At 44.3% G+C, this 24,856-nt stretch overlaps 1 protein-coding gene across 3 annotated transcripts in view; it reads right to left on the reverse strand.

Annotated features, from left to right (window-relative positions):
- Positions 1-24,856, reverse strand: part of LOC119024887 (neural-cadherin-like) — a 97,660-nt gene that overhangs the window by 15,251 nt on the left and 57,553 nt on the right. For all 3 annotated transcript variants that reach the window (XM_037108086.1, XM_037108087.1, XM_037108085.1), the window contains 16 exons: positions 22,265-22,432; positions 19,980-20,229; positions 19,509-19,636; positions 18,923-19,109; positions 16,552-16,695; positions 14,820-15,103; positions 12,751-14,359; positions 11,887-11,980; positions 10,819-11,003; positions 9,581-9,810; positions 8,823-9,100; positions 6,548-6,762; positions 3,948-4,075; positions 3,640-3,767; positions 1,773-1,896; positions 283-466 (listed from right to left, as the gene is read on the reverse strand). In XM_037108086.1, the coding sequence (XP_036963981.1) occupies positions 283-466; positions 1,773-1,896; positions 3,640-3,767; positions 3,948-4,075; positions 6,548-6,762; positions 8,823-9,100; positions 9,581-9,810; positions 10,819-11,003; positions 11,887-11,980; positions 12,751-14,359; positions 14,820-15,103; positions 16,552-16,695; positions 18,923-19,109; positions 19,509-19,636; positions 19,980-20,229; positions 22,265-22,432 (4,336 nt within the window). The remainder of the gene's footprint in view (positions 1-282; positions 467-1,772; positions 1,897-3,639; positions 3,768-3,947; positions 4,076-6,547; positions 6,763-8,822; positions 9,101-9,580; positions 9,811-10,818; positions 11,004-11,886; positions 11,981-12,750; positions 14,360-14,819; positions 15,104-16,551; positions 16,696-18,922; positions 19,110-19,508; positions 19,637-19,979; positions 20,230-22,264; positions 22,433-24,856) is intronic.

Raw genomic sequence — 24,856 nt, forward strand, 5'->3', positions numbered from 1 at the left:
AGAAGGCTTGTTCAATTAATTCAGCTGTCGCATGGGAAATACACGAGGATATAGCAGCCAGGACGTGCCGTTCTGCAAAAGGCACTTCATGTGAAGGCGAGGTTATCTTCCAACGGCAGCAAAGTGACGTCTGAGAACACCAAACTGCCCACAAGTCCCACTTGGATTGCACACTTTGTGAGGCTTAAAAATCCTCAGCTCCACAGAGATCTCACTGTACTTTTTCTATCGACCTCACGGCCAATTAAAAGTATTTTTTTTCTTTCTTTCTTAAATGCTCACCTTGATCACACGAAGGCCCTGTAAATCCCGGTTCGCACAGGCAGCTGAAGGAGCCCCGGCTGCTGTGACAGCGCCCCCTCTTTCCACAGGAGGGAAGCTGCTCCGCGCTGCTGCAGCGGTCATCAACAGGAGCGCAGCCGGGTGACGTGTTGGAGGACTCGGCTGGAGAACCGAGGTCGTAGAGCTGAAAGGAAGGAAGATGAACAAGAGGATAAATGTTTGCAAAAGGATGAAATATGAAAGGGAAGATGTCCCTGCGATCACAGCTAGTGAGTAAAAAAGAAATGTGATTGCATGGATTTATATATAACATTGCAATTCAGAAATCTAGTCTGGCGGTCAGCGTTAGCAGCATAAAAATAAGGTTATTACACAAAACAAAAGAAGCGCAGCAGAAAGCAACTTATACATGTAGACAGACTGTACATACATGAATAGAACCAGCTTTTATATATGTAATGTATAGTTATAGATGAAACTACACAGCAGTGTTCAAGGAAAATGAATTTATTCTGCTTGAGCGCTCGTTTGTGGCGCAATCTTCACCAGACTTTACTGTTAATCACTCACAGCTCATTCCAAATCGAACAGGATGTGTAGAACTTATTATGAATGTGTAAAAAAAAACCCAACAACTTTATGGAGACGTTACTTGATTCGTGTTGGCCAGAATTAATACTCACCCACATGGCGAGACAGAAATATGACGACATGTTGACTGTAGAAGTGTTTTAATCTTGTGGTGTTTAAGTTTTTCTAGCAGCGCCTCGTACAGCCTTGTCAGTCTCATGAGGTGATGAAAGTGAACACATCACAGAATCTACAACTAAAGTCCAAGAGGGCTCGATCCAGAGGTTGGACGTTTGAATTCAGCCGGTGTTGACACACGGTACACACACCTAAAGACTGCCAGCAGGTAAACATGGATGTAAACATGACCGGTTCCAAGATGTTCAATAACTGACTCAGTAAACAGTCTACACCCTCAACATGTTTGTGACTGCCATCATGAACACACACTGTGTGTTCTGATTGAGCAGCGCTGAATTTAAACAGCAGAATATTTTAATAATAGAAACTCTCCAGGGAACCGTAAAGTGCTACTCTACATGCATCACTCGTAAACAAGGTAAATAATCAAAATGTTTCATCCATCCGTCCGTTTGGCCTCTAGATTCTAATTGCGGTGACGCATGTTCATCTGCAACGACCAAGAAAACTCCCAGCAGCCTCGTGTGGACGACAGAGACTCACACTGGGAGCGAAAAGCAATTTCAGCAGAAGAAACAGTCAAGAGGGAGCAACATCAGCATTCCTCAGGTTTTACAGTGTAGCTTCGAGGCCAAACGTACATTGCTATTGAAGCGCAGTCCTCCAGCACATACAGTACATGACCCGTCGTCTAAACAGGTTAAACATAAAGGGACGCAGCACGGAAATCTGTTCATCCACAGGCGTGTAAAATCAATCCTGCAGGTGCCACACAGTACCTTGGTGTCCACACGCAGGTTCCTCAAACAGCCAGTATAGTGTTTGTGCTGCAGCTGCGGGTATTCGTACGATATGTTCTCATTGACCCCTCCGAGCTGCATGACATGACTTCCATTTAGATACCTGGGAATAAGAAAGCAACACCTCAATACAAGAAGCGAACAAAGAAAGAAGAATGTGAGCAAATGAAAAAAGTGAACAGGCTCCAAGTTTTTCAAGGCTGCAATTCCAAACACACACACACGTCTCGGCATGGAGAGAGGCAGGACGCAGGCGAGCTGAAGAAAGGGAGCGCGCCACTTGTCAAGGTTAAAATTCATGGTTTGGTTCTGTTGCTGCTGAGGTGTCAGGGCTTTGTGACAACAAATATGTGACATATTTTTCATGTTCCCTTCCCCTTATTGGGAAAAGGAAATACAATACACAATGGGTAATCAAAAACACAAACCGATTCAGCACAACAACTTGTTTCAGAAGTGGCTGCGCGCGGGGGATAAAAAACACTGAACGTTCCTCAGCACTAATTTTAGCTTGTTAACTGGCACAATGCTTGTTTAATGACATAAGTACCTAATGAGTCGAAACTCCAACGCAGCGATCAAAGTAAACAGTTCTTGAAGGTACTTAAAATGTATACGTTATTAAAATTAATAGCAGTGGTAAAGCCCTTATGTGCGTTGTTAAAACTCACAGCATAATAATTACAAAAACAAAAACAACGAGCGCGGCGGCGGGCCGAGGCCACAGCGGGGAGAAAACAAACTCAGCTGCAGAACCGACGTTGTACCGGGGGACACAGTCAGAGAGACGAGTCCAGCCTTTTTAAAAAGTCTGATGTCTGAAGGTCTCATCAACGGACAGGACAGCGCAGTGAAGAACAATCTGACTCGATTTCAATAAATGATTCCAAGCAGCTCGGACATAAACGCCCGTTTAGATACGATTTAGTGAACCGGCACTACGAGACTGTAATAATACACCAAACGCAGGGACGTTAATCTGCTTTATCTTAAGGGCAGTGCAAATGTTACTTTGGAGGGACTGGAGCCACTGAGGACGCTCCAGCTTTCCTGATAATCAATTAATCATTCAAGTCAATTATTAAGTAAATCTCTGGTGTCAGGAACAACTTCTTTTTTCTCCAACTGGTAGTTAGACAGAAGAAGTAATCTGAAGATGACACTCTGATCAATCAATAAGTTGCAGTTCTAACTAACTTTGAAAATGATTTAATTTAACTCCCACCTCAGTCAGGATGCCTTGTCTAATCTCGGGATTGATCATTTTCATTGTTGATTAATCTGTTGCTTATTTTCTTGACTGAAGATTCGGTTTGAAACTGTCAGAAAATGATTTATAAAAAAAAGTGGATCAATATTTCCCGAAGCTCAAACGTCTTACTTTGTCCACAAGCCAAAGAAACTCTGTCTGCTGTGTTTGAGGAGTAAACAAACCAGAAAAAATATTCACATTAAAGAAGCTGTGACCAGAAAACTTGGATGTTTATACTCAAACCGATAAATCAATTATCCACAGTCGATGTCTGATGGATTAATCATTACGGCGCGAATCTAAAACAGAACCCTTAATAAATGCAACCTGACAGTGTGGCTGCTGTTGGGTGAATCCAGTCTCCTACATCTGTATGTACAAATTGACTTTATTCTTTATTCTCCTACTTCCACCGTCTTACAAACTGCTTCCTCTGTGACTGTGACTGCTGGCAATTTATAGGATTGTTGTCCACGTTGGTCACGCATCCTTTCAGTTTTAACAACAGCGAAGGTAAGAAAACCAAAAGGAGCCACTTGGTTTCTGCAGTCCACAGTGCTTGTGAGACCCGTTTCATCTAATTATTGATCTTACTTGTCCCTGTTGGGTGTGACCCCTCGGATTTCACAGGATGAACGGTCCTCTGTCATCGCCCATGAGTCCACGCCTTCCGTCTCCATGATAATCGCGCTGGAACATCGATCGAGGGTGAAGCGCACTTCCTTTAAATTGGGGAGAAAGAGTGAGGAAAGGTCATCGCCGCTGCACAGAGTGCGGACATGTGAATATTGTGCAGCACGGCTTTCTCTGCAAATCACATCATTTATCTAAAACTGACGTCTTCTTCATGCACGGGGGAGAAACTGCATGTAAGGGCGTAACCACAAATCCACGTCTCTCACTTTATTGTTGCTCCTCACGTCAAGGCGATGCCAGCGTCTGTCAGCGACCCCAATATTATTTGTTAACTGGAGGACCAGAGTCCCAGAACCGTGGTTAATTTTCAGACTGGGTGTCCCACCAATCAGCTCTGAGGGAAGAGAGAGAGACACAGTGAGAGAGAGAGAGAGAGAGTGAGACAGGAGATTATTATTATACCTGAATGAAAAATTCTCATACAAATTTGTATAACAGAAAAACAACTTAACTTGCTTGCACAGAAAAAAATGTTCTTGCAAGGTCAAGGAAAAGCTGCGACGAAGTATATTGAAAACAAACGGAGGGAAAAAAAAACGGGCAAGTTGCAAATTACCACTTTATGCAAACCAGAATAAAAACCCAAGGGACGCAGGAGAACATTTTGTTTCAAGACTAAGATACACACAGTATGAAATACTAAAGAGAATCAACAACACATTATAATGTCGCTGGATTATAACCAGGAACTTGAATGACACCAGAGACAAGGTGACGTAAAATACAGCCCCATGCTGTCTGTGAGAAAAAAACAAGAAACAAAAAATCAATTAACGTGTCGGTTCGGCCAAATTACTGCTCACGCTGAGCTGTCTGAATCGTTCAGTAATGACGATACTATTTCTGGAATGTTTTTTTTTTTTTTTTCAAATCTAATTTTTAAATGATGTGAGCCCCCCACAAATTAAATTGAATTCACCTTCGTCATAATACGAGAGGCAGACGTCTCCAAAAAGAAAAAAAAGCTCAGCGGAGAAACAGAAAACTGTCTGCATGGTTAGATATCACCGAGTGGTAAATGAGAAAAATGTGTTGGTATGGTCTGGATGAACCAACCCAGTTAGCCTCAGTGTAAAAAATTAAATTAAAGTGACAGGAAATGATAATTGGACAGTATATGTTGTAACCCTGCGTAACAGTTAGTTCTACAGGTTCACGGCACAGAAGGGAGGTGTTAATTACCAGATAATATATATGAGATTTCTGTGACAACACCCACGATTAACACATCTAAAATGTATTTAATATTACCACACCAATATGTAATGATGATATTCTGGTATTTTCCAATAAACTCTTTTCCTATTAGTTTCTGTTTTACTTCCCCTCAGCAGGAAACCAAAATTAAAGTGAGTTATTGCTGCATAATTTCCAACTAGTTTCTTGCAAACATCTGCTGATCTCACCATTTTAATTTCCAACTAGCTGGTAAACAGCTCACTTCAACTCAGTGGCCTGCTGACGGGAAGTTAGACAGAAGTTACCAACTGTTTAGTGACTGTTTACTGGAAAATAGTTGAATATTATTATCACACAATGCAGGTTTCAATACATTTCAAATATGTTACTTGGTTATTTCTGTTGCTGCATTCACACGTGGTCCCGTTTCTCATGTTGGGAAGTCATTCACCCAATTGCAGTGAGTTCATTAGCATTTGAGTTGTAACACAGAAGTTGTGCCGTATTTTATCGTTGATTGTTGAAGTTTCCATGTAACAAAGTGATTTTTCTGTTGCTGCACCAGTAAATCACATAAAACCGCTAAAATATTGCTTAAAGCAGCTTGTTATCAGGGTTAATTGTGGTTAATGATTCGTCACGACAGAATGCCAGATTACAAATTATGTAAACGGGAGAACTCAAAAAGTTGCGCGCTGAAGATTCATGCCAACTTTCCGAGTTGTTGTTCCAACTTAATGAGGCGTTCAGGTGAATCATCCCAGTCGAGGACTCGGTTTTCTAATTATTCCAACAACAAAACAAAATGTACTTAATATATCTGTGTGTTTGTGTGCAAAAAGTGAGACAGCGTCCACATTTACTCCTCGATAACTTTAGCACAGCACAAGAATATGTGACTCAGACCAGTCGCTGTAAAACCTATAAATCAACATTTATAACCTCGCCTAAACCTGCTTCACCTACCTCTACCTATTATCCTGTAACTACAACTTCAACAATAAGCAGCAGCACTCTACAACACTCTGTCTGATTCATTACTTTTACTATTTACATCTGCATTAAAAGAGGTCACTATCTAGTAAAGAACATGATTCATTGCAGTCGTTAAGTTGGCTCCTGGTGCTGGTGCGCCGGGGGGCTCGCATCAGAAATATAAGCGGTATGAAAGTGGAACTGTACACGGTCACCTTTTTCAGTTTAACATGTTTATTACTGTCCTTCATCTGGAAGATTCAAGTTCGGGCCTTTTCATAGAGTGAGAATAAACCCAGCTGATCTGTCCTTGAGGGAGTTTCTGAGCGTCTAACGGCCCAACAGAGCCGCTGCCGCTCTGACACTGAGGCATGGGTGGGTTAAACAGAAACACAACTCCGTATGGCACACGACAAAAACGTTACACACACGACCAACAGTGAAACCAGGCTGAGAAACTCACTGTTCAAGTCGGCGGAGTGTGAGCTCTTACATCTCCCAGCAGCGCGCTAACGAAACAAAATTTGCCTCATATATCTGATTAGCCACCACCCAGTGATTAAACACACAAAATTAAGTTCCAAGTTTTTAGTGCACTAATGACCCGCGGGCCTCTCGGCACACAACTAATTACTGAGACTCATTCCCTTACCTATGGCCATGTAGTCCTCAGCCTCCCCAGACTGCAGAGTGGCCAGCGGGCCGGCGTACAGCAGCAGCCCGTCGTCTTCCTCTGTCATAAACTCCAGTGAAAGATGGCTATCAAAGCACGGCCTTATGGGGGGAAACCAGGCATAGCCGTTGCCAAGGAAACGAAGTCTGGTCTGCTGACAGTCTGGCCCATCAAGCTGTGGGGGGCAGTGGCACCTGTAGCAGCGTGAAGAAGGGAGAGAGTGAGGAAAATCCAGGTAGAACACGGAGGAAAGAAACAATCACTGTCATTCATTCATCTTTTTTTTTCTTTTTTTTTTCATTTTTGCGCTCGGTGGAATCTTCTGGATCTTTGCGCGTGGCGAGTTCTCCTCGGGAGGAAACGTGACATCCTTGTTGATTCACACAGACAACGCGTCTTTGTTCAGGGACACGCAGAGAAAAAGCAGCTTATCAATCAATTGTTTGCATTAGCCGTGAAGCCCCTGAATATTCAGCTTTACTTTAAATCAATTAGCTACGAACACAACATCACTCCGGCCTATTCTTTATCTATCACAGCTGCCCGAGCTCAACCCTCTGGAGACTGCTACGGCTCGGCACATCACATCTCCTTTGTTAGGAGATAATTAATTCTATTTCTCTCACTTTTCTATGCGCCGTACCACCAACCAGATTTCCTGGAGTTTTTTTTTTTTCACACTTATCAACACCACGGGCCCCGTTTTCTCATTCTTAAGGTATTACACACTTGATACGCAGCTGCCTTCTTCTTGTATTTATCTCCTTTGATTAGAGCTTGAGTGTTAGGGATCAGGGCTCCCGCTGAAATTAAATGTTTTCGCCATTCACACCCCCCCACACAATGTGTTTGTGTATGAGACCGTAATAGTAAATATAATATCGCACAAAAGCACCATAATGGAAGAGATACGTGCAGCGATGAAAAACAGGCCCTTCCATCACTGCGATGGTCGAGGATGGAGGGGACCAGTTGATCTCACCCCGTCCTCGCCACTGCAGGCATGTGAGACAAGCTGGCTTTGCTGATAATGTCAAAGCCATCTATTTTCATGCAGTGTCTGTGGAAAGCTGTGTGTACCGAGGCTGTTAGGGGCTGTTTCTCCCCATCGCTGTTTATTCTGCAGAGGGGCAAACGCATGTCAGGAATACTGATCCATAGGTGGCAAAAAGGGACGGCTTAGGCAGAGTGTAGCCTTATGCATGCATATGCACACGGCATCACCTCTCGCTCTTTCACTGCTCTCTCTCTCTCTCTCTCTTTTTTTTTTTCTCATGCGACTCATGAGAGTGATGCCAATTCAAATCAAGGAGGGCAGGGCATGTTTTTCACACTTCTGACTGACAATATCTGATCAGCTGCTGACTGGGGGTTGCCTGTTAAGCTCCGTCGAGAGAGGACGGATCTAAAAATTGGATTCTTTATGATGGTTGCTCGTATCGCACGCGAGGGCACGTATAGCACATGTGAGGGGGATATTCTTCTCACAGAACGAGAGCTTTCTTTAGCAGTGTTGCAGATCAAGGGCAGCCGAGACGGTACAAAAAAGATAAAATCAAAGATAAAAAAGTTCTTTACATTCTCTCTCTCTCTCTCTGAAGACTGTCTTGCATGTTCGTGTACATGCCCTTTAATGAGGATTTTGAGAAGTTGTGAGCGTAGTGGGGGGCCAGTGTTGTTCTAATCCCCTTGCCCTATATTTATTTAATCTGGGCATTAGTGTGCGCATGAAATAAGACGTGTGCTGCTCCCTCTGTGATGGAACCTATACACTTGAATTCGAAGGCCTTTATATTGACTACAAACCTTCGTCAATATGTAGGGCTCATATCTTAAGTATTGGCTAATGACCTTGATTCAAAGCCTATGCTCGCTATTTACTGCAAGATGGCGTGCCAGGGTTTTAAAAATTCAATATCAGGCTATAAATCTAGAGACCTCATTTACTAATCTTGGCAAGATACACTCAGATATGCACATAAATGTACATTGCTTCCATGGAAAATAGTCAAAAGCCCGCCACTCTACATTCAGCTGACAGCACAGCAGAGCAGCTCAAGCAAGTTAGGTCAAGTTGCAGGTGAAGGAGATTTTTCTCACAAGGGGTGCGGGGCTCATTTCTCAAGATGTGTCACTCTTCCACTCTAACAGGATGAGAGAGAAGACTGCAGCACATCAGCAAACTCCTATTTCTATTTCCCATCTTTTTAAAAAGCTCCGGTCCTTCTCCTGAAAGACTGCAGCTACGGCTCACCTGTATCCATTCTGGGTGTCGACGCAGGTTCCCCCATTAAGGCAGGGGTTACTGGGGTAGGAGGAGCAGGGCTGGTGGGTCATTTCCCTGGCAGCGCAGCCACACACAGCCGAGGATGTCACCTTCACTGACACCAGGGATAAAGCACCTGAGTCTACCAGGGTGGGCGAGTCGCTGATGCTTAACTGTGTGGAGCAGCCGCCGGATGTCTTGCAGTCTGTACGCACACACTCATCTACCTGCACCTGGCTGACATTCAGACGCAGCAGCGACTGCAGCTGCAGAGAGTCAGAGAGGGGAAGAAGGGAGGAGATGAGGGAGACAAATACGGGAATTACAACAATTGTCAGTGAAGATACAAGTATTTGTATCTCCAATGCTGGTGGTGAGGGGTGAACAGAGATATAGATTTGGAGGGATAACAGACGAAGGCGAGGCCTAATCTACATAAATGCTTTTTAATATTCTCTAACTGATTGTTTTAAACGGAGCATTGACATGTAGTGAGGAATGACAGAGGAATCACAACGATGCAGAAGCCATTCAAAAAAAATAAATAAATAAAAGAGGCAACATAGAGAGGAAATTAATGGGAGAGACAAAGAGACATGACAGGGCCAGGCAGTAAACAGACAGAAAGTTGGTGTGAAAATAAAAGGGCAGATAAAAAGCTGTTATCTCTTCCCCCCAAGCTCCCGAGTGTATCACTTGATATATGAGCATTGATCTTTATCTATCAAACGGGATGGTATATATACCTTCTTTTTATGTGCGGCGAGGACAGCGTGCAGTTTCTCTGGGCGTAGGTAGCCATTATCAGTTTGCACATAGAAATGGATGTCCACTGTGTTCTCCTCTCTGTCTGCTACGCTGAAAACGTTGACGCTCCCCGTTCTGACGGACAGCGTTTCAGACAGGAAGTCCCAGAACGTCTCCAGCCGACTCTTCCCCTCGACATGAGAGTCGATAAAATCTCTCGCTGTAATGCCTTGGGGAGAAAAAAAAAAAGAGAGCGGGGGGCTCAAGCAATAAGAACTACCGACTCGTCAATGACAACTTCTGAGTTGATCAAAGTCTGCTGAGTTCCTGATTCCATTAGCACAAGAGGTAGCCTAACATCTCCCTCTATCGATCCTCCCCCCTCGCCGGATCATCCAAGTGAACGAGTCATGACGCAGTCGAGGAAAAATCGTTTATTTCTTCACTGAGATAAAGTTAAGGTCTCTCGACGAACTGCCGCGCACAAAACATTTTAATGACATGATAATCAATCTCATTTGCGATGCCACCCACCAATAACATCAGGAGAACGTGGGGCAGTCATCTTTAATCTCCAAATATGATAATGACTTGGAGTCAGAAGCATCCATAAAAGCGTTTCGACTCTGCTCGCCGAATGGCTTTTTAAATGTCAAGGACTTTACCTGACACTTCCAAATTGACCTTTATAACTCCAATTTGCTCGGAGAGACTGACAGTCGGGAAGAAAAAGGCTTTTAACTTAAACTTCAGTGTTAAAGGAAAAGAAAAAAAAACAAAAAAAAAACTATTAACCAACCAGCGCCCTGAACGGTTTGCTTCGCAATGCTTAGAAATGCTAAATAATACAAGTATAAAAATTTCTCCTGACAGCCTATTATTTCAGCGCTAACTGGATTGACAACCTGATAATCATTCAATGAAAAGTACCACTTAATTCATGCCTGTGGCAGAATGTGTTTCTTTCAACATCGGCTTCACAAAGAAATTGAACAACAGCAGCGGCGACAAAGAGCAAGCTTTCTATTATGTGGGAAGACTGAAGCAGGGAATCCAATTGAACAACTATTAAACTCAATATTGTCTTGACTTATGGTGTTGGGGGTCACGCGGAGACATAACAGGTAAAGTCAGAGTTGGATTGCAGCGTCTACCTGCGCAGCTGCAGGCGGCCAATGATTCCAGATTAACACAGTGTTTAAGCCAACAGGTGAGTCGGTGTTTCCGCTGACCTTACCGGTCAAACGCAGCGAGGCGGACGACAGGATGGCCTTTTCCACCAGGTCCCTGACGTGAACTCTGACCCCCGAGATCACGTCGGGCCAAACCCCATCAGACACCCCGACCCTCAACCAGTAGCTGCCCGCAGGGATGTTCTGTCGGGCGGTCAGCAGTCCTGAGCTCTGGTTCAGACTGAAGTACCTGAGAAAAAAATTAAAATAAACAAGAGGCGCTGTTAAGTAGCAGAGAACGGCTTCAGTGAAGGATGAGAGAAAGAAGAGAGAGAGAAAAAAAAAAATGGCGAGAATCATCTTTTGTCTCTGAGACCTTGTTCATGGGAAAAACACCTGACAGCTGGCAGACAGACAAGCAGAGCGTCGGTCAGCAGTACCTGAGTTTACTCCAGCAGGAAGTGAATATAAATTGACTTTGAACAAAAAAAAAAAAGCAACAAAAAAAAAAAAAAAACAGCAACAACACTGAAAAAGAAAAAAGAAAAATCCAGCAAATTCTTTGACTCCAAAAGAGCTTGATGGTTGTCATGGTAACTGTCAGGATCTCTTATGTGAATAAAACAAATATGCAATTGGTATTTTCTAATCTGATCTTGAGGGTGTGAATGCTGAATAGCTGCACAAGGTCCCTGATGGAGTCACGCTGCGCTTTGCACGGGCCATTTCATCTCAGCCTAATCACACAGGTGAACTGCGATTGCTTCGTTAGATTAAATATGATTGCATTCTTCCAGAAATGCGATCGCTATTGACGGCTGCGATTAAAGTCCCCTCTCGGAAAAAAGCGCGGCGTATATTACAGGCCGGGGGAATTGGATCAAAGCTCGGCAGAAGTATCTGCTCGCCGTGTTTTCAGGCTCGTGTGATTTCACTGAGAGGAAAGAGCCCTTGTTAGAGAAATACATCCTCCACGCTGAGTCCACATCTCTCTTTTTATTTTCCAAATTCTACACTCTTGGCAGCTCTTCTGGTACTGTATTGCTTTTAGCGCTTGTAACTGGTGCTGCACATTTGGAAAATCAGCGTGTTTTCACAAAGAATTAGATGCATTTTTGACACACAGCTCTTACTTGGCTGCGCTTGTCTCCAGAGTGTAGGTCTTGTTGTCCCAGTCATCAGGATCTGGGGCATACACCTTCCCCAGCGCCGCATTCGCCATCCTTCCTGTTCAAGGTAAACACACACACACACACACACAATCACACACACATACACACACTTTGATTCCGTCTGGACAGAATCTGCTGATGCCAACACTTATCTTTTTCGTCCCCCTCTTCTCCTTATCTTGCATTCTTGTGTTCTGTTCTACTTATTATGCTCATAACTGTGGAGCCCCACTGCTGGAATGAATAGACTCTCAGTGCTCCACTTCAGAGAGCGTGGAGCTTAAGGAAGCAGGGCTATCTCAGTATGGATTATGTTATTATCGACCTGCAGTGCCAGAGTACTGCAGCTGGGTAAACAATGGCAGCCTAGATGAGTCACGGCGCTCCTGTTTTCCACAATTACCAAAACTGCCATTTAGCTGAGTGTGCAATCAAACACCAACAAACCAACGCATCTAACTAACTCACCCAGAGGGGGAATTTAAAAAAAAAAAAAAAAACCTACAAAAATAAGAAGAATCACTATCCTTATCATAATGTGACGTTCAGAAGAGGTTTAGGCAAAAGGCTGGCAAGGGAAGAATGTGCTGAGGGCTTGAGAACGGATTTGACAGCGATATTACCACAACAAAACACTTTTAGAATGTAAAAGGAAGAATGTAATTATGAATTCCAGACTACACCGAGCAGGTATAGAGTGAAACTTTTCCCGTCAGCTATACCCTCAGTTTCCCCTCTTCACTCAAGCTCTGCCTGAAGACAAAAGCTCTGTAGCGGAAGCAGGGGGGCAAAGAGAATGAAATGAGGGGAAGCGAGCACACTCACCCTTGCGGCTATGCACATAGACATCTTTCTCTCCCGCCTGATGGGCGTTATCATTCTGGTCGCCGACAGTGATGGTGAGAGTGTTTGTGGCTGTCATTGGCGGATCGCCGCTGTCGATCATAATCACCGGCAAACGTATCTCCGTCTGTCTCTCCCTGTCGAACCTCCGCAGGGCGGTGAGCGTGGCAGAGCCGTTCCCGTGATCCTGGAGGTGGAAGTCGACAGAGTGATGTGGAGGCAGAGAGAGCAGGAATGGAGGCCCGTGCTCTGGGGAGTCTCTGTCCACAACATGAAGCAGAGCTGAGCTCCCGTTGAGCCAAACCACTTGAGGTGCCGGACTGTTTTCCCACAACACAGGAGCGTAGGCCGTCTCCAGCTCTGGCCCGTTGTCATTCACGTCAAGCAGCGACAAGTGGACCGTAACACTGCCAGTCAGCGCCGGGGTACCCCGGTCTGTCGCCATGACGACCAGTTCATAACCTGCCACCGTCTCCCGATCAAGCCGCCTGGCAACTGTGACCACGCCGGCTCGGCTGACTGCAAAATGTCCATATTGGTCAGACTGAGGGAGAATGCTGTACAGAATTTCTCCATTCAGGCCTGAGTCAGGGTCAGCGGCTGACACCTGAATGATGCTGGTGCCAACGGTTATGTCCTCAGATAACGGGGGGAGGAGATGGGAGCTGGGGTCAAACGAGGGAGCATTGTCGTTCTCGTCCTCCACTTGAACCAAACAGTGGATGAGGCTGGAGAAGTCCGAGTCCTCCACCTTGATGGTGAGGTTAAAGCGCTGCTCTGCTGGCTTCTCAAAATCCAGTTTCCTCTTCAGCCTCAGAGTGCCCGTCTGCTCCTGTCTGTGGCTCACGATGTAGAACTGCTGCTCTGGATCTCCCGCCACCACGCTGAAGGCCAGCTGTCCGTACGTGCTGCCGTCAGGGTCCTCGGCGCTCAGCTCCAGGACAGGAGCATCTTCGTCAGTGCTCTCAGAAACACGAGCGCCGCACCAGTCCTCTCTAAACTTCGGCACGTGGTCGTTGATGTCAGTTACCATTACAGTTGCGGTAGCTGTCCCCGTCATGCCCCCGCCGTCCCGGGCCTCTACGACCAGATGGTGGCTTTCAGCTAACTCCCGGTCCAAACCCTCTGCTGCCACAGAGATGGTGCCAGTGCTGGAATCGATAGTAAAAAGGTCTGCGTTGTTTGTGTTTTGTGCATTCTCAGTAATCCGGTAGGTGAGGATTGCGTTCTGGCCCACGGCGGCATCGTCGAGGTCTAACGCCGTCATTTCCGCAACAAACGTTCCGGGAGGCGAGTTCTCCTCCACGCTGCTGAGGCAGTTGTCGGGCGCGCACGTGAAGGTGGGAGCGTTGTCGTTGATGTCCCACACGTTGATGATGACGTCCGTGAAGCCGGTGAGACCCTCACCCTCTTCGTCCGTTGCCATGACAACGAAACGCCAGACGGCCCGCTCCTCTCGGTCCATGGTGCGCTGGGCGTACATCTCCCCCGTGATGTCGTTGATCACGAAGTGTGACTCTGCCCCTTGGCCGTGGATGGAGTACCGTATGGCGCCCTGGTCGGCATCTTTGTCTGGGTCTGTCGCCGTCACCTGCAGAGAGACAGACAGTAAATGGATATTCATTCATCCAGTCAAAACCCAAATGGCTGCTTCCTGTTATCTCCTTGCAGCCGTCAACAGGGTCTTTTTTGCTTGTGGATTCTTTCAGACAGCCCATTTAAGTGTGCACACTTTCTCCTGACCGCCTAAATTAAAGCAATGAGCTCTGATCAGACATGTTTCGAGCATCTGGCCTCAGACTGTCTGACAGCCTCACTGCTGAAATTTCCCCACTCAAGATCCATCACTACCGAAGAGGAATGATAATTGCACATGTTTTAAAACTACGCGAGCGTATAAACAGTATACACACTAAAACAACTGGTTGCATTAAAAAGTTGAAAGCTTCTGCATACAGCTACACTCACAAAAACAGAGAGAGAAAGACTTTCACCAGTCTGCAGATTACAGTAATTCGACTGAGGATGCAGTGATCGTCTCGGCCTCTCACCTGCAGTACAAACACCGGCGACCCGTCGAGCTCCTCTGTGACCGATCCATAGTACTCATTCATGGAGAACACAGGCGCCTCGTCGTTCTTATTAACCACAGTAACCACCACAGCCGCGTAGTCCTCCCACTTCCCGTCTGAGGCCAGGACCAGGAGCTTGTATCTCTTCTGCTGCTCATAGTCCAGTGGCTGGGCAATGAAGATTGTCCCCACCTCTGGCTCGATGTCAAAAACACCACCTTTGTTGCCAGAAGTAATCTGGTAGCGCAGCTTGGCATTGGCTCCTGGGGCAGGAAAGATAAAATGCACGATTAGGAATGTGAAGCCTCTGATTGTGCCAATAAAAAAAGGGTTTCATAAGAAGGTTAGAGCAATCTGAGGTAAAACACCAGTACAGCAACATTTTTTAAGAAGGCAGCAGACTTATTATTCCTTCAAGTCTCTGCGTGCTGAAGGATTGTTGTTGTTCCTCCTTGCTTTCACTATTATCCCAGCAACAACAGAACGGCAGGAGCCCGGGGGTATTACACCTCATTTCCTCCGAGGTCTGACCATTAGTAGGTTTTCATGTATCCCTTTCTTGTTTTGATTACTTAATTAAATGGAAACGTTGTACATCGTCTCCTCAGCTTTAATCAGATACTAATTAAGAAAAGAGTGCCGAAAAAGTAAAAGGGAGCATGAGAGTTAAAAGCGGCGTACAGTAATGCTCTGTGATAGGACCCCCCGGGGAATGAGTCTGAGGCCCACTGAGAGAAGGGGGGCCGGTGGTGGTTTTTATAAAAGAGGAAGTCAATATCTGAACTTATCTACCGTGTCTCCATGGAGACCATCCAGTCCAACGGGTTTACCACTGGAATAGATAAGATAATCTCCTGGAATGAACAGTCTTCGCGTTCAATCATCCTGTTGGTTTAAAGTAGCTACAATCCCATGTAAATACACTAATCTGTACTATTAACACAACCCCGGCTGACAAAGTGCTCCCTGCCTCCCACAGGGATCGGGCAGGCTTACAGCAGTCAAGCCCAGGGTGGAGTTTTTAAACAAGACGGATTGAGCGAAGCCTCTCAGACACAAGTGCAACAGTGCTGCAACTTTAATGTCGGGGGTTGGTGTTATTCCACGGCAATTCATCATTAGTGCCGCAGCACAGCCTAAGCTGCACCCCCGCTCGCCATAAATACTTGATTAACGGACCTAAACATGCCTGATAAAGGGATGTTAGGCTACCGCTGTACAGAGGATGAGCAACTGCTTTATTGGTTAAATCCCGCCCACCTACTGTGTGGGAGCGTGTCACTCTTTTTGGAACATATGTGCTACAGTGCATTACCAAGCACTTAAATGACTGCAGCTAAATCTAGCACACCGCATGATTTCAGCAGAGCTCAGGCCAGATTGGGAAAGACTGCCCGCAGGGTCACTTTATGCATATTTGCTACAAATGCAGGCCATCTTGCAGGAAAAAAAAAGGTGCCTACTTGGCAAACAGCTCACTGTTTAGAAATCTGACTGATAGACTGCCAGAATATTTCTGTTATTTCAGGGAAGATGGTCTGATGAGGAATAAATAAATCCGGTAACTGCTGTAAAGTTTCAAAGCACCTCGCAAGAAACTTCTGTATTGGTTTTGGATGGCTAGCTTTGTTAACCCTTTTATTTCAAGAGAGTGGCATCGGTGAAATCTCTCCGCGGGACCTTCCTCAGCCCGCCGCCTCATCAAGCATACCTTCATCCTCGTCATTAGCGCTAACGGTGACAACGGCCAGGCCCACATCTGCATTCTCGTCGACGCCGACTTCATACAGCCGCTGAGCAAAGACTGGTTTGTTGTCGTTGACGTCGCTGATGAAAACCCTCACATACGCTGTGTCTGCAGGAATGACAGAATGGCAGAAGATTAAACGGCGCAGCACACACACTCACACACACACACACCTCAGACACACATTTATCCAGACACTGTATATGTGTGTGTGTGTGTGTGTGTGTGTGTTCTCCCTCCATCTGTTTATTGATTCTACAATTCATTGTCACTCTTTAGCGGGGAAGAGGCACTTAACCCGCAAAGCAATGTGCCTCATTCACATGGAAATCAGAAAAAAAAACATCATTCACAAGGAAGTGCTGTAAATTACATAAATTATTCATTTTGTCAAGAGTGTATTGTTTTAACGGCGGTAACAGTTTTCACCAGGAAGAACAGTAACAGTAATGGGGCTAAACCTTTTTTTCTTCTTCTTCTTTTTTTTTTGTTGTTGCTGAGAGCAGATAAAGAACGTCTCTACCGGGGAGGTTAAATATTTATAAGATGACAAGTGTTTGTGTCTTATCTGTGCCCTCCTCATTACGCTGTTTATTTCTTTAGTTAGAAAGAGTAAATTATCCGCCTGCAGAAACACACGGGTGACATGTTAATTTGGAGCTGCAGCGGTGTGAGATGACGGCGGAGGGGAAGGAGGCTCTATTTTTTTTTTCTCAGCTTTCGCTTTCCTACATTTCCTCCTCCTCTTGGTGTGTCCCAGTGGTGACACAGAGAGAGACAGGTAATGTTTGCAGAGGGGATGAGCCCTTCTGGATGTGGGAGATTCGTAACATGAGACGCTGGCTAAGGCTCATTCCAAATGCTAAGCAGATCTGGCAACTCTGGAGAGAGAAGGCTTTACTGCTCAGAAACATCACCCTTTACCCCCCCTAATACCCTCCTCACAAATATTTGCAAAAAGCTCCTGAATACAAAAGTCATATTATGCCACTCGGAAACAAAAAAAAACAGACTGTGGTTCTAAGACTGCCACAAAATGTCACAAAGAGAACATGATAAACAAACACGGGCCGTACCGGTTAAATATTGAACAACGAAAATTAAAAGTCAGAAGCTGAAAAGTTGGGGAGGCGGGAGGGTAACACAAAAAGAAAGTGCCAAGAAATCTCTGAGCTATTTTCACATGGAACCGAGTGAAGCTGTCTAGTCATGGCAGTGGAATAAATCAAATTAAGATTCATTTTTCAAAGTCAGTCCCAAGGTATAAATGAATGTAATGTCATGCCAGCGCAGTCTGTTTAAAACACAGCGCACAGACGAAGAACTCCTCCTAGATGAGGTTTTTTTTCCCCCCAGTATTTCCCTGTGGGCTCGTGGGGAATTAACAATGCTGTATTTTATGAATGGGACTCTGCATCGGGCCAGAGGTCACTTCAAAGTTAACTCCAACGCCAACTTCTATAGTTTCTTAGGAAAACAACAACCAGAAAGAAAGAAGGAGACGCTGAATTTAAAGTGACAGTAAGTCACTTGTTTATTAAGTTATAACCCTGAGGTGGGCTGAGAATGACATTTTTGGATTATTCAGAGTCGTGCTGAGAGTTAGATGAGGAGACTGACACCTGTCTCAGGTGTGTCAGGTAACTGTGAAGCTCGCACCAGCTTAGCCAAATTATACAGGTATAACTGCTAGAATACAGACTGGAAACAGGAGGAAACAGCTTGGATGTTTTCAAGATATCATATCATGCAACTTGTCTGCATTAAACTGTCTAAATTTGACTTGTTTGTTATCTCTTTCATTTAGTTTTTACGTTATCCAAAATGTTTCCAACAAACCCAGAAAAATCCACAAGTTTGTTTAAGATGACGATGAGTATAGAGGATGAGGATGAGAGTGAGGAAGAAAGTCAGTCGATGAGACTTAAAACAACAATTTACACCTTGACATTATTCACAAGATTTTAAACGCGCAATCATTTCTGTTTATTCACCCTGAACTGCCAGATCGCTGTGCAATGAGCCGGAAGCTAGCAAGCAACGGCCTCTCACTAAACTCAGCACTGACCCAGTTCTCTTCTTGTTTCTCTCTGTAACGTTACATTCATGCTCCAGGAACGCTGCTGCAGTCGGGCTGATCAACAGGAGTGAAGATGAAACCAACTTTTTACACAAAAGTTAAAAAGTAATCTCTGAGCTCTCCCCTCGTCAGTGAACCGCCTCCGCACAAGAGCAGAATCTGATGTTTCCTGTCTCACTCTTTTCAAGAAAAACAAACTATTCCTGGAGAAAAATTCATTCAGGAGTTTAATGCTAAAGTAAATGTGTTTCCAACCTGAGTTGGGCTTCTTGTTCTTGCCAGGTCGCGCTGACTCCTGCCCGTCTTCCGACTGAACCTCCAGCAAATAGGAGCTGCGGGCCTCTCGATCGAACACAGCTTCTGTGTAGACGATCCCGTGATCCGGGTCAATGCGGAACAGATGATGGTCGCCGCTGCTGTCACTCAGCAGAGAGTACGTGATCTGTGGCGCACAGGGAATTTGGAAATAAAGCCACAGTACTCTTTTGAGCAATAATTTTGCAGAAATAGCAGAAATTAAAGGCTTTTGTAGCTGAAAAATGTCAGGAGGTCTCTATCACATTGCCACAGTCTCTCTTCTCATTCTAGACAAAAACAGATCAATGCTTTTTTGTTTTTCTTCCACCACTGTGACAGTCAGTCACACAGCTGCGATGGCACAGTTCCCAAGACCACTTTGACAACACTTTTGACAACTCTACATGCAAAAAGCTTCCACAAAAGTAGGACTGTGGTGTGATGTTACAGAATACTCCTTCTAGCATTATATGGAGTCTATACCACATGGTTATAAATATCTTTTATCTTTTGTTCCTTGCGCGACAAGAAGATAACCACACACCTCTCCGTTCAGACCAAGATCTTTGTCATGGGCCGACACCTGTAGAACCGAAGTGCCGATCTGGGCTCCCTCCGTTACCGACGCCTCGTAGATGGAGGAGGTAAAAAAGGGCACGTTGTCATTGACATCTTGGGAGAGAAGAGAGATTTAGCAGCAAATTGATGATGTGTTAATTTCCAGACTGTAATTAGGTAATACATTCTCCAGCATCCTAAACTGTAGCAGCATTATCTGTGCACATAAAAGATTTACAGGGTTGGTTTTCAAGTGCAACACTGCTTACTGCAGCTGCTGACTTGAACTTTCTGGGCAAATGAACCGAACATTTATACCCTACGGCTAAAAAGACAATCAAATGATCCTTTGGCTAAGTTACATATCTTTCTCACACCTCAGAAAAATAAATGAGCTGTTTTACACAAACAGTAAAGAGCAAAAAAAACCCAAAAGGAAAGACATTAAGAGTCACACCTGTTACGTTGATATAAACTGTAGTGAAAGCAGCGAGAGGCACTGCAGCAACATTTTGAGCTCGAACCCGGAGATAGAAAAAGGGCGTAGTCTCGTAGTCCAGCGGCTCGGACACCAGAATGGACGCGGAGCCGTCTTCGCGGTTCGGGGAGAGGTAGAAACGAACTGGCATGTTGGTTTCGGGGACCATCCCATCCTCCAGGTTGTACGTCACCCTTGGGTCACCCAGCTGAGATGTCGCCTTGATTGTCTGAATAACATGAGAAGTTAGATCGTGATTTTTTTTCTTTGCCAGGCTGAAAAGCACGACAGGTTGGGAACAAAAATTACAGAGAACTGATGCAAAAAACAGAAAACAGCCCTCAGCTGAGAGAAAGCTCAAAAAGCTCAACGGCTTTGAGCGGCTAAAACACCAAAAAGAAGGTTATTATTCTGGGCTTGAGGGGATCGTTTTCAACTTGGGAATATGCTCTTACTCTCTTTTGTGCCAAGAGTTTGGCAATACCTTGCACAAGTCTGTAAGGGTTAAGGGCTCGTGTCCACATTGCATTTTTCTGGGGGGCAGAAAAGGTCCTGGTGGAGCGCTGCGATGAAGCGTTTGTGTGCTGAGAGGAAAAACACAACACAACTAACAATATCTCGACAACCGCCGCTGTATGATCGACACCGCCTCTTTGTTTTCTATCCGATGGGTACCATACCGAGGACGCTTGCCCTCATCCTATGAACGGACGATGAGCTTAATAATGCTAACGTTAACGAAAGTTAAGTAAAGTACGGAGCTACAGCTGTGAGGTGAATTAGCTCAGCTTAGCAATAAGACTAGAAGCCAGGAAAAAGCTACAGAGCTCCTGGTTGTCACATTTTTAAACTCTGGTCTGAGACAGGCGAGCTGAGAGTGGCATCAATCTTCTCATCCACATCGTGCAAAAGAGCATACAGGTGAATTTCCCAAAGTTGTTGTATTGCTCTCATTAACAGGGTTTTTTAGTTTGAGAGAGGTCAAGAAACGTCTTTTCAAGCTAAACAAGAGATTTGTCAGACAGTATTTTATGTTTTTCAGTCTGAAAGAAGCAAGTTTTATCATTCAGCATGATGACTATGTCGAAAAAGAAACATTAAAGTGAAACTCTCGCAAAATGCAACCTAGGCTTTTTTTTTGTGAATGTACCTGAGTCAAACTTTCATTTAAAACATAATTAAGACAAAAGCGGCGCTCTTAAGATTGACCGTATTTTCGTTTTCAGGTAAAATCATTTTCTATGGGAGTGCTGCGGGCAAATATTACGTTCACGCTAACTCATGTTAGCAGTTGTTTAACTTTCTTATATGAGGCTCCTTTTTTAACTTCAGGGTCAATATTGTTTTTCACTAACGACAAAATAACAAATTATCCTGCATTTATATGGAACTAAGCTTCAGCAGCGTTCCACCTTAACTGTCCTCCAGGTTACGTCACATTCAGAGATCGACTCTTCTCCACTGGCAGGACGGCGGCGAGCGGAACAAGCTACTGCTAACATGAGCTGTTCAAAAACTTTCTTTTTAGTAACTCTGTGTACACAAACAATGTTCTCAGTGCTGGTGTTCATGTGTAGAGACCCTGGTGATGCTACCAGCAAAGTTTCATGTTGTGTCGAGACTTCTTACTGTTTTAAAAATAGCTAACATAGATGCTAGCATAGTATTTGCCTGTAGCTCTCCCACTGAAAATGAGCAATGAGAAAATGAAAATACGGTCAATCTTAAAAGTGCCTCTTTCATCGTAATTATGCTTTTAAATGAATGTTTGACTCGTGCACATTCACATAAAGACCCTAGGCTGCATTTTGGTGAGAGTTTTGCTTTAAGTACGCAGAGAGTCAGACTTGTCCTGAATGAACCTCTCATCTCAAAGTGAATCCTCTTGTAAGGACCTTGGGAAAAAAAAAATTGTGCTCTTCAGATTGACAGCTACGGTATATATATATATATTTTTCACATCAAAGGAGACATTTTGGATTGACTTAATTAGCCCGGAGTCCTGAAACTTGCTAAGCACATGCAATTCAATGTCAGTTATCTCCTACAGCATCAATCTAAAACAAGTTTACAGACCTTCCCAGTGCACTGACAAGTTTTCAAAGGCGTATTTTGAGCACAAAGCGAGAACGCTGTCTGAATTACACACAAGAAAGTGCACAAATGCAAGGGAGTAAGTAAACAAACGCTCAGACGATTCAATTACAGCAACTCAAACTGGCAAGACAAAGAAAAACAACTGAGCGAGTTGCGTGCAGACGCACCACGATGGGTGTATCCCTGGCAGTGTTTTCAGGGATGACGACGCTGTAGCTCTCCGTCTCCCACTGCGGAGGCTGGTTCTTCACGTTGGTAATCGTGACTGACAGCTCCACAGAAGTGCTTCGGTTTCCCCCGTCGGTCGCAATGATGTCCCGCGTTATATAGGTCCTCTGTGTTCAACAGTAAACAGTTTATTCAGTCAGGTATAAATGCACGTTTTTAGCTCAGTCACAGAATCGTGATACAGAGATGATTTCCAGCCAAGGCCGGCTGGAGCGCTTCATACCCGTGTACGGCTTTTATATCAAAAACAAGGCCACAACATATATTTACCAAGGGTGCATTAGTTAAATTGAGCACATAATAAATAGTGACACTCTCATTCTGTTTTCAATAATTTACATTACATTACAGTCTCTTCAGACGTGTTGCAAATGTGTGTGAGTGGGTGAGTATGTTCCCTATGGCAGCACACTGAATGTGTATGTGCACGATGAGCATGAACTTGTGTTAGTCCCTGTGTATCTGTTCCTCTATGTATTTGTGATAGATGTGTGTACGCAGAGGTCAGAGCAGTAAAAATGAATTGAGGAGAGAGAAGCAACTGTTTGAAATGAATCAACTCTCAAATTTCTAAAACTACGGTATTTGCGTTGTTTGGGTGTTGATATGACAAAGTCTCAAATAGCTCTAATTAGCCACTTAATATAAGTGTAAAATACACAGTCCCAGGATATATCTGCAGGATATACCTGATGTATCGTGAAAATGGTAGTAAGATAAACTGTTAAAGCACACTGCGTTAATTGGACAAACGTACGACTGTGTCTGTTTCTCGCTCTGCAGCAGTAGAAAAGGTCCCGCCTCAACCGAAACTTGCCGTATAAACGCCATCGCAGAAATCATTTAATTAGGCAGAGAAACAACAGAGGCGGCACGGTGAGCCGTCCAAACATTATTAAGCTATAATTCAGGTTGCAAAAAAATCTCTCCTCTCCTTTTCTTTTTTTTTTTTATTGTGCTTTAATTGAACCACTAGGAAATAAGAGGGTGAATTTGACTGAGGAACTGTATCTCATCAAAGGCGGACACTGCGGGGAAAGCTGAACATTTTCCTTGAGAGGTCATTAGAGTATTTGATTCTGTTTATCTAAATGAGACAATGTGTTACATCGACATAACACTCGCACCGCAGCGGAGCTCCTAAAAGCCCTCTAAAATGCCTCCTCTGGCCCAGACGAGGTAATTGTATTTAATTCAACCACTAACAGTCGAAGATAATGCAAGTCATGGTTACAGCACGTTGTTAATGAAAAAAAAAATAAATAAAGGCTCAAATAAGAATTCCTTTGTTACGATGTAACAATTCAACCATCAGCTGCATTATTCTATTAATGCAAATTGTGGCCTAGCAACTCTATTATCGTGCCAGATTAAAAAAAGAAATCTTACTTGACTTCACAATTACATGTTCTATTCCTGGGACAATCCAATTAATATTTTGTGAACAAGTACAACTCTTTTTCCGAAGCTCGATAGCCGGGAACAAAGATTGTGATCGGCGACGTGGACCGAGCAGCTGCAGCTTCTACAATACATTAATGGCTGGCTGACTTCATGGTAATATTCAACCACGGTTTCAAATTAAATTTGCGGTAATGGTATCAGATCTGAAGCGTGCGGTTATGGTCGCAACCTTTTTTTTCCCGTATTCTCCACTCAACTCTGTGTGCGGTTGTACTGTGCGGTTTGATGACGCTGCACTACGCCGGCTCCGGCTCTACTAGTCTGAGAAACAGAAGAAGTGCTGCTGTGCAATCTCCTTCAAATTTCAGCTGAAAGACTGCAAATCAACTGGGAACTCCGTTTGCACACTTTACTCTGAAGTTCGGTGTGGAAATGTGTCCTTCGTGATTCACTGTAATCAGAAACTGTGATGAGAAAATCCCAAAAAATAAAAAAAAAAAATAAAAAAAGGAACAATGTCTCAGACCAACAGAGACGTTTAACATTTAATGAAGTGCTTCTGCAATCTTAGTTACAGCACAAGGAATGTGGGATGATTCAAATAGCTTCTGAAACCACTTTTAAATATGCAGCAGCTTTGTTCAGTGAGGTTTGGGGCGTAACACTTTCAATTTTACATGAGTCAGCGGCAAAATTTCCCAAAGACTTTTAACACCAGTGCACTAAAAAGTATACTAAATAATAAATGTCTCCACAGTGCTGGAGCAAGTTTCTGGCCAAAGAACAACATTTAGATTTGAATAAGTGAAAAACAGGAAGGCGAAAGCTGATACACGTCAGAGAAGATGAACGTCGACAACGCAGCGATCAAAAATGCAAGAAAAAGAAATGTGTTACATCACCGACACATTACTGCTGCTGACAAACCAGCAAAGGACGTGTGAGTCATGTCGAACACAATCCTTCATGAAACAAAATATAATTCACTTTTGAAGAAGACGTGTTTAATTTATCTTGAGGGAAGACGCCGTCTTTCTGCAGCAGCTCCCCCCCCCCACAAAAAAAAAAACATACGACTTCAGTTTTGAGAGAAGCTGTTGGCGTGGTGGTAACCGCGCTCTGCAAGC

The sequence above is a fragment of the Acanthopagrus latus genome, chromosome 8 (genome assembly GCF_904848185.1).
Source record: "Acanthopagrus latus isolate v.2019 chromosome 8, fAcaLat1.1, whole genome shotgun sequence".
NCBI lineage: Eukaryota > Metazoa > Chordata > Actinopteri > Spariformes > Sparidae > Acanthopagrus > Acanthopagrus latus.